The sequence below is a fragment of the Dendroctonus ponderosae genome, unplaced genomic scaffold (genome assembly GCF_020466585.1).
Source record: "Dendroctonus ponderosae isolate FM_Combo_2020 unplaced genomic scaffold, Dpon_F_20191213v2 Dpon_F_20191213_1, whole genome shotgun sequence".
Lineage (NCBI taxonomy): Eukaryota > Metazoa > Arthropoda > Insecta > Coleoptera > Curculionidae > Dendroctonus > Dendroctonus ponderosae.
The window spans coordinates 55,563,049-55,573,198 of NW_026017110.1; the positions used below are offsets into that span (position 1 = coordinate 55,563,049).

A 10,150-nucleotide genomic window follows, 5' to 3' on the forward strand; every position below is an offset into this window, starting at 1 on the left:
CAAAACGGGACGGAAAACATGAAATTTTGCAATAATCTTACGCCACCCTTGCACAAAACGACAATAATTTTTCTAATTTCATAGACAACAGAAGACTGTATATTTTTTCTACATAACCCCCCCCCCTGAATTTAAAGCTGGATCCGCCCCTGGAACGTGAGGGAACTGGGTATTTTCCAAATACCAAAATTTTGATACAATAAGCTAAGATTTTATTGCCCAAAACCTGAGAAATTATGTCGAGTTTTTTGAATCAGTCTTTAGTCAATTTTATACAATTTAAAGCATTCGGCTGAAGCAATTCATTCTGTGCTTTCCAGTAAAATATATGCCATAGGTTGCGAAAGAACCTATTACATAGTACATGTGCTAAAAAATGCGTAAGTTTAGTTTATCACGAGTTTATGAGATCCTCGGAATCACTGACATCAAATAAGGAATGTCTGTCTCAATGCATAAATGTAATTAAGTTGACCATTTCCTTCCTCCATTATTAGAAATTATACAGCGTGGAAAAGTGTGCATCTATATTTTTGAATCCAACAGTAATTACGGCATACACAAAGCTTTAGTGTCTTCCCAACTTTGATAGTTTTTAACCGAGTTAAACATATTTAAGTTTATTGTCCTCGACAATCTTATCGTCAGCTTGAACTCACTGGCACAATCGACATTCTGATTAACCATATGCGGTTTACTGTCGAATAGTAATACCTCCATATTTCATTGACAAATTTTATTAATCAAATTGGAGCTGGTTTAAGCCGACAAATTAAATACTTACCGTTCCATTATTCCATTCAAAATATAACTAATTAAAACGTCCGAAACGTGCCTCTATATGACTGAAAATTAAAATTAATTGTTCAGAACAATACAAATATCAGAATGCAATGGCTGCTAATGGAACGGTTTAATATTAATTCCTTAATACACAAATTACAAGCTATAAGCCATCCATGAACAAGCAGTGATTTACTTACTTAACAAACCTATATTAAATTAAATACGATGAAGTAAGTACTTAATTCTTATAATTTAACTTGGTGCGATGTGAATTAATTTTGTTAGAAATATCTTCCTAGAAGGAAATTGCTTAAAATACGCTGAAAATGTTTTAAATTTTGGGGGCGAAAATACGAAAACTTTATAAATAAGTTTAGCATTCTTATGAAAAATTTCCTGGTTCATGAAAGTCAATTTCATTATTAAATTATGTTCAGTAATTATCTTTCACAGACATATTAACACAGTTCTTTGGGGTAACTACTAACTCTGTACATACGAAAAACGTATGTACAGAGTCAGGTTTTTTGAAGCATAAATGGCTGTCGAAAAGTACGGCAACAGCTAAAAAATATAATATGCCTCTACTATGATATGATTCGGGAAAATAATTGAAATGATTAACTCGTTACTCCCCAACAAATGTACTAAACAGGTAAAAAAATGTGTGTGAATTTCTACTTTTGTTTTGTTGATTGATTGTTTGTTGATTTGTTTGTTGATTTTTGATCACAGAATCGAACTTCGAGGTTTAAAAAAATATATTTAATACTCCCTAGGCTTCAAAATTGAATTAATGTATATATATATAGATAATTACTTAAAAATATTTTAAGTACTAAGTCAAGTACATAGTAAAAAGAAAAAAACATGTCAATCAATGCAAAAATTGTCATACATAAAATAAAATACACCTTCCATTAATTAGTGTTTGTTGGATGTGTATGATTATTTAGATTACATTTTCATAACAGATATATTCAATTTGGATTACACGAATTAATTTTCCCTTGCCTATCTTTAAATTAGTAATAATAACATAAATTAAAACTACTATCGAATTAATTTAAATCATAATTATGGTTCAGAATGAAACGAAATTTATTAGTTTCCAATTTACTCTTTGAATGTTTGAACTAATATATCAAAATATCAAGTCTTCAGTTACAATCGTGTCGATTGGCTGTTAATATAGAAATTTGTTAGTGATTTAAATGCATTTAATACTGTCTAATTAACTATTATTACAAAAAATAACAATAACCCACGCCTGACGCAAACCTTTTTAACACAATTGTTTTAGTCGGGTATTGGTGTGAATTCGTAAAATATACTGATATTTAAGCGCAAAAGTATTCTGTGAAGTTATTTGCTTTCTCACATTTATGACAAATTAAATTTAGTTTTCTTTTCAAGCATCTTCAAAACTTGCTTTTTTGTGCTTAAGAACTTTTAAAAGGTGTGTCCACATCTCTAGATTGAATATAACAAGTAACATAAAAACGCAGATTCAACTACAATATACAGAGATTTGGAGATAAAAGTAGGATCATTATACACAGAAGGGAAGAAATGCTATGTTTGCAAATTTAAATATTTAACAAAAGCTCATATTTTTTGTTGGAAGTAGTCAACAGATAAGAAGAACATTCCGAAATTTATACTTCAGGCATTCAAGAAAAGTCTTAATGAAATGAATACATAATTTTTACTGAAAATCTCACAATATTGATTTGTAACCTGCTCTCTTAACAGCAAATTTATCCCGCATACTATCGCTTCTGTATATCAAGTATGTTTTATAGGAGTCAACGATTCAGTCAACGTAAGCACACGAACATCTTAATTAGTTGAAACGTTTGAAACGAACCGAAGGATAAACGCGTGTTAAATTTAAACAAAAAATAAATTTGCGGGTTTCATAATTTTTGGACTACAAAATAATTTTGTACTTGACATCCAGAACAATAAAAAATACATTCTCAATTTTATCATGCAACTTACCTGCTGTTAGTAGAAAGTCGTCTTTATCCGTGACTTTCACAGAAGTTACTTCGCCCTTCTGTCCTGTTATAGTCTTTATTAACTTCGCTGAATGTATGTCGTATACATAAATCTTTTTATCTGAGCAACCCAATACTATCCTGCAGCTGTCTTGAGTTATACATAAACTATTAACCTGAAAATGAACCATAATTATATGATTTATGTTATTAGAGCAACCAACATACATACGACATAAAGAGAACTTAAATATATGCTTAAAATGCTAAGAGAGTTTAAACTGTAGATATGGCTTTAACTTCTTTAACTTAACTTTAACTTTAATATATTCGTATGAAAATTTGTTGGCAAACTAAATGCACCAAAAATTAAATCCCAAGAAATTAAACTACCTTAATTAGGGACATGAACGTTATTCAAGGCAAGTCTCTAATTAAGAAACCAAACATATTTTTCGGGAACTTATTGCCATTGGCGGCAGGAATTTCGCGTTGAAAAAGCACTTTGCAAATTTATGTTACTGCTCTCTGGAATACGAATTGCTCTCGGAAAATTCCAATTCTTAAAGAAACAGGGAACACGTTTTTTCCTTAAATTAGCTGAATTCCTGTAAAGCGTGTTTTCGCAATAAAATTATATTATTTGAAAACTTTATGTTTATTGGTTCAGAACTGAGAAATGTTGATATTGATATACAACTTGATATTGATATTTGATATTTTTGACATAATATTATTTATAATGTTGACGAATTTTACAGGTACACATTTTTTTAACCAGTTCAGACATTAGTTTGAAAGTGATAAGCGGTAATCAGTCAACAGAGACAGTGAACAGAAATTTTTAAAATTAAATGATGCAACAAACTACAAAGGTCGATAAATAGATGAGCCACTGTATACGCATAAAGTCAAAAGAGCATTACAATGCTAATAAAACTGGAGCTGGATGAATCAGAAATTAAAAGCACTCAAATATATGAAAATGACGTTCCTATTCTTGGTGCTGACGATGTTCCCAATTTGATAGTTTGACAAATTGCATAAGCTGATATGTTTTAGACGAGAACTGTGTTAATTCAAGCAAAATATTATCACGACCAATCTAAAAAAAATGTTCCAAATCGAAACGATGTGCAATTGTTCAAATACCTACTTTCGCTTTATGATCTTCTAAAGTAATGGTATGAACATCAGTTCCAGTAGCCACAGTCTTAATATATACTTTGCTGTCTCTGCAACATGAAACCAGCCAAATAGAGTCTAGTGAGACATCTAGAAGTTGAACAGGGGCACCAATAGCTATAGTATTCAATAATTGATAGTTGAGAAGAGACCAGAGACATACTTTGCCATCCTTGCTTCCGGATACCATAATATCACCATGGGAAGTAACCTGAAGTAAAAAGTGCAGTGATGTAACTCTAAATAATGCAAAAGCATCTTCGGTGTTAGGAACAAATCAAAGTTTCAAATAAATAAGACAAGTGGTATTCACCTTAATAGCAGTAACAGGTCCACGGTGATGATCAATTTTAGTAACGACATTCCCTGTCGCTAGGGAGCTTATAATAATACTGCTGTCTTCTCCTCCGGTTATAATGACGGCATTATTAAGAGCACTCGTTATACATAAAACTGGCGCTATATGCTCTAATATTTTTAGCTTCATATTTAATCCCTTCAGATCCCACACGATTATACTGATATCATCCGATCCGGTTAGTAAAAACTGACTTTGTTTAGTTACGGCCATGCAGTTCACTTTGTCGGTGTGACCTGAAATTGAATATCCAATTAGTCTTAGTTAAGCCCCAAAATGCAGAGTCGCTAAAGGAATTTACTAATTTACTACAACGCTGGATACACATGGAAACAAGACTTTAAAAGAATTGCTTAAAATTCTTCTACATGAAATGGCTCACGATTTGTGCTAATATTTGCTCTATTCTATTAACTCGTTTTAATAAAAAACTTCGTTTTTTAATTTTGCAAATTAAATTGAGTATTTAATTACAATACTTAATACTGAGTGGTAAAAAATTTCGCTACAAATGACTAGCAAGTAATGAAAAGACAGCATTTGATTGAATTGAGTTTATATCGAGTATAACAAATTCTGGTACATTCATACATTTTTATTTTACGACGGTTAGTGCTATTCAACCTGATAACTCAACAACCTTCAAATAGAAGATAGAACAATTATTTAATCCTGATAGAATATGGGAAATTATTAACCACAGTGTGAAAGAGAAACAAGTTAAGAAAGTAGCAGATGCCAAAATGTGACCCATTTTTTCCCTTCAGTTGAAGACATCTTTTGCTTTTGACCGTTCATCTAATGTCACTCATTTAGTATTTATTTTAAAATTCATTTGTTTCATTTACGGATTCTAATTCCATCAAATTTATACTATGCTTAATTTTTACCTTAAAACTTTATTGAGTTAAAATTAATAAAGTGACATTAATAATAATGGCAATACTATAAAATCTATAACAAAAAAATCCAGCATTTGATTACAAAAATTTGAATACATATGTGAAAGAACTGCTTGCATCCAAGGACATTTTACTAAGAAAGTTTAAGTTAATTTTTAAGCTAATAAATAAGTTTTCATTTATTAGCAATAATGATAAAAAATTTGACAACTCATGAACAAAAATGTGTAAAACAAAGAAACCTATAATTGTCAATTTGATTTTGAATTTAACCTTGAACATAATTTATTAAATTGGTCTGTTCAGGGAACGAAAACATTAATACCTTATTGAATACTTATTAAGTTAGACGTATGTTGTTATATGGTGAAACAGATTCCAACAAGGAATATATCAATAAATGCTTTTAATTTAATATTTTTATCTACTTATTTATTTTGCTTTCGTTGATTATGATTTTTTTACCGATGGAAGCATCCTGTATGAAAATTAACAGAACCTTGCTCTGAACCTTTAATGCATATTTGATGATACATTTCCAACGAATTTTAGTTATTACATTTTAATATCTTCTATTTTACCGTAGCGTTTTAATTGAGGAGCGACATATTAAATCCACTGTATCTATATTTGAGTTATCGACGAAAAATAAATTCATCGGATTCAAATTAAAAGTAATCGATTTTTCAGTTTTAGATATGTATTACTAAAATTTTTTTCAAAAAGGAAAGGAAGGTGCATTTTTACCTTCAAATTTTTTTTCAACTTTTGAGTAGATTTACATCAGTTTACCTGATCATAGCCTGGATGTATAGCATTTTGTTCAATATAAATGGATTTACTTCAATTTACTTAACCATTATTTGGATTGATTTCATTTTAGTAAATAAATAAATATAAAATATGCAACCATAGCAAATAATAAAGTTACTTTTAAATCGTGAAAAACTGGATTTATTACTTTTGCGCTGAGTTTCCTACATTTTCTCGTAAAAATCGAATTCTAATTGGAATTAGATTATCCATAACGACAAGACGTGTAAATAATTTATCGTGTAATAATCATCTTCAAATTAAATTATTGTAATAATGGTAGAAATTACAATTATGCTTAAATATATTTAATTAAAATACCTTAGCTCATTGGGCATGCTAAGCAATTGGGAGAATTTCGTTCCAAATGCGAGCTTATTTCATTAATTTCGAATAGGGATATTTCTCGCTATATATCAGGAAGTGTCAGTAAGCATTTATAATGCATTGTCTCTCGGGTAGGTAGGATAAGATATTTTGTGGATCCTGCGGCATTTCATAAATTCCATAGCCTTTGAAGATGAGAAACCTATTTAACCGTTTGGAACCTACGCGAATACACAGATGCGTTACAGATTTATGAATGTTACGTATATTTGGCTTTTCCTTCTTTGTGTTCCTGTGTTTCACTACGACTCACATAATGCATTGCAATGTGAGCTCAACTTCACGGTGCTTGCGGCATCCTTTATTCTCAAATAGCGCTGCCTGAAATCTTAGCTAATCTGGTAGAAGTGCACGTTCGTAAATTATTTTAGCGGTATTGTTATATTTATGATAATAACTACCTAGCGCTCACAACTTGAGGATGGGGAATGTTAACGTATTTGAAGAATCATGTTTAGCTCAATTGTGCTTGATGTGTGAAACCAACTGTTTGTAAAACTTTATTTGAGGATACACGTTGATGGATTTGCGGGGGTTTCGTTGAACACTATTGTGGTAATTAATCAAACATTTTTAGTCAATTCTAAAGTTGACAATCCCATAAACGGAAATGGAACAAAATGTTTTATCGAAACATGGAGGAATGAATTATGGTGTGATTCTCACATTATGTTAGTGTTACTATAATAAAGGCCATTTACAGCATGTGTATTTCTGTCAGTGCAAAAACTTTGTTTTACTGTGTGTACATATTTTTGTTGAGTCACCAATAATAATTTTGATATCGCATTGAATCATCTTACTCTATTCCTTAACATTCAGAATGAAACTTAGTCATTAATTAATATCTGAACAATAACCACTAAATAGAATATTTGTTCAAGCCAGTGGTTTCCAATCGATTAGATACAATCAAAGACATGTGTAGGGTTGGAATGAATGCATGGTGCGTTTTACAATACAATACACGGAATAGTTTCATGTCAATAGGGCAACATTACAAATTCGTGTTTAGTAACATGTATAGAAATTTAATTTATTGTGGTGACTAAAAAATCTGTTGGCTCTCTTTGAGAAAAAAATTTCAAATTTTTTTATGCCTATACCTCCACACAGAACAATTCAGTATCTTATTATAATAATTTCAATTTAAATATATATTAAAGCCCCTTCATATGAGATAATTACATCTACATTTGATCATTGGAGTTTTATTGACAACAAGACTAACATGAGTAAAGGCAATTGCCGAAAATACAGATCCGCAGGGTTTGTTTGCTACTAACTAAACTATGCAAAAGTAAATTGCAAATATTCATGATAAAATTAATCCAATATTGCTTGTTCATTTATGAAAAAAGCATCGCATAGTCAGGATACATTTATTTCGATAGTTCGAAAGGAGGGAAAAGGCAAATTTTATACGTATAAATGATCGTTTTTGCAAAATTTACTATCGAAAGATTATGAGAGGCGTGTGGATTCTGGTATATGATTCAGTCAATGCCAATGGTATGCTGAATTATTTTATGAAATAGTATAAGCCGATGAAAATAAATTTAGCTATTTGTGGTCACATCAAACAAATTCAGAGCAAATGATAGAAACTGATAAGTGAAATTAGGATTTAACGTTTCTCGCATACAAGTGCTTTCAAAGTCACCTTAAATTGAACAATATGTGTTGACTTTTGAAAATGATTTTAAAAATATTTCGGTGGCTTAAGGCGTAATAAACACGACGCAATTTGTAATACGTCCAACGTAACAGCACTTCTTCGCATGAGTGGCGATTCATTTGCACGAAATTGCCACCGAAAAAAAAGGGTTTGGTGTGTTCTAAGCAGCTGTAAGACGTAATTTATAAAAATAAACACGCAAATTTCAATGAACTGAAAAAGGGTTTAAAAATATTGATGGTTGGTCAGAAAAACAATTTGTTCATTGTGATAGCGTTGCAATGTTTGCACTGATAATAGTTGTAAGATTGTAAAAAATATTCAACAGACTATATAAATTATGGTCATTATCATGGAATGTAGGCTTTTACGGCCGGACTCAGTAAAACATTGTTAGCCGGGATTGTAGGCCGTGGTCCGTAAGAACCCGACGTTTCGTCTGCAACTGCGGAAGACATTATCAAATGCGATAAGGTAACGATTGAAGTGATCTCTCTTGGGACAGAGCAATTTATTCTACTCTTCAACACATCAGCCCTTTAATTATCTGATGTGTATTTCGTTATCGATCAACTTATTTTCACAGTTTCTCAGCGGCGAAAGTATTCAAACACATACCTAAACCTACTTTTCAATAATAAAACCTGATTAACGTTTGCTTGATAAAAGTTGTTTCCCCACAGGACTTGTCAGTCAGTTGTGGTTTCTTTATATTGTTTTTGTTTGTAAAAGCGGATTGTACCTTGTTATTAGCCTTCTAATATCGTGTTGCTGTGGTTATTTCGAATGTAATTTATCATTGTAGTGAAGAGTGACCTACGTGTAAAGTGGAATTGAGTCGACGAAGTTCTAAAAGACTTATCGCTCACAATGTGTCCGAAATGTACAAGTGTGACTATATAAATCCGAAAGTTTGTGGAAGTTGATATATTGTATTCATTCTTGCTTCTCGGCGTGTTTTATTAGACATATCTCCCAGAATAAAAAAATGATTTATTACATTCGTTTCTTAACATGCTGATGTATTATATCTAGATGATAATATATTGCTATTAAATTTCAATGGTTCAATCAGTTCTGTAGACGGTTTACATCTTTGTAAAGAATTATTAATCACACCTGAAAAATTGTGTAGAAACATTCAATCAACATTTCACTAGAAAGTAATCTTGCTGTTGAGGCACAGGGTGTCTCAGAATAAAATGAAAATTTTGCAGATTCTAATAGATTGCAAGGAATCATATTAAATTGTAATATATTTTCAATATACGGCTCCTACTTACGGAGATTCAGGGGACTATTCTGTTACCATTCCGTTAAGATTAAAGAGCGTTAAAAGTTTACGGTCGTTAATTTTCAATTGGTATTTTGTAACTCTTTTATCCATTAAAAACATAATCTAATTCCATCACGAATATCGGCCAACCGCTTATTTTTAATGGTATCCTAAAAGGAGTCGTTAACTTTAGGCCGACTAGTTGTTGACGAATTAATTTTAAAGATAAGTGTTGTAAAGTAGTTGTTTGAGTGGAATTTTTTAAATCGCATTTTGTGGTATTGGTGTAGTCGTTCTGACAGAAGAAAATGATGGCCATTGTTGTTTGATTTGCTATGCACTTTTCCTACAAGGCGCAACTTCGTCTGCATTGTCAAAGCCTTTGAAATATGCACCCATTTAATATTCCCGGGAATTTGCAACGAATTATCAGAGCGAATTTTGATATATTATATTATCCTACTATTGTTACACAATTTACTAACAAACTCTTTTTTAGGTTCATTTAGGTTCTTTTGATAACGATAGCAGAAAATAGCTATCGAAACGTCAAGGTAATTTTTCAAATTAATTTCTCTACTAATTGGAATTTTCTCTTACAGCTTGAGCCTAAGTGTGTCGCAGGATACCCTCTAGGTGATAGTTCTTGATTACTTTTTGATAAATAATTCGTTCTTATTGCGAAATAGGAGCACTATTTATCAATCTGTAATAAAAGACGTGAGGAAATTCTGTCTTTTTTAAAGACAAAAATTTTTGAGG

At 31.1% G+C, this 10,150-nt stretch overlaps 1 protein-coding gene across 3 annotated transcripts in view; it reads right to left on the bottom strand.

Moving 5' to 3' along the window:
• Positions 1-10,150, bottom strand: part of LOC109538010 (protein qui-1) — a 182,128-nt gene that overhangs the window by 54,646 nt on the left and 117,332 nt on the right. For all 3 annotated transcript variants that reach the window (XM_048667731.1, XM_019905042.2, XM_019905043.2), the window contains 3 exons: positions 4,288-4,568; positions 3,946-4,185; positions 2,791-2,965 (listed from right to left, as the gene is read on the bottom strand). In XM_048667731.1, coding sequence (XP_048523688.1) covers positions 2,791-2,965; positions 3,946-4,185; positions 4,288-4,568 — 696 coding nt within the window. The remainder of the gene's footprint in view (positions 1-2,790; positions 2,966-3,945; positions 4,186-4,287; positions 4,569-10,150) is intronic.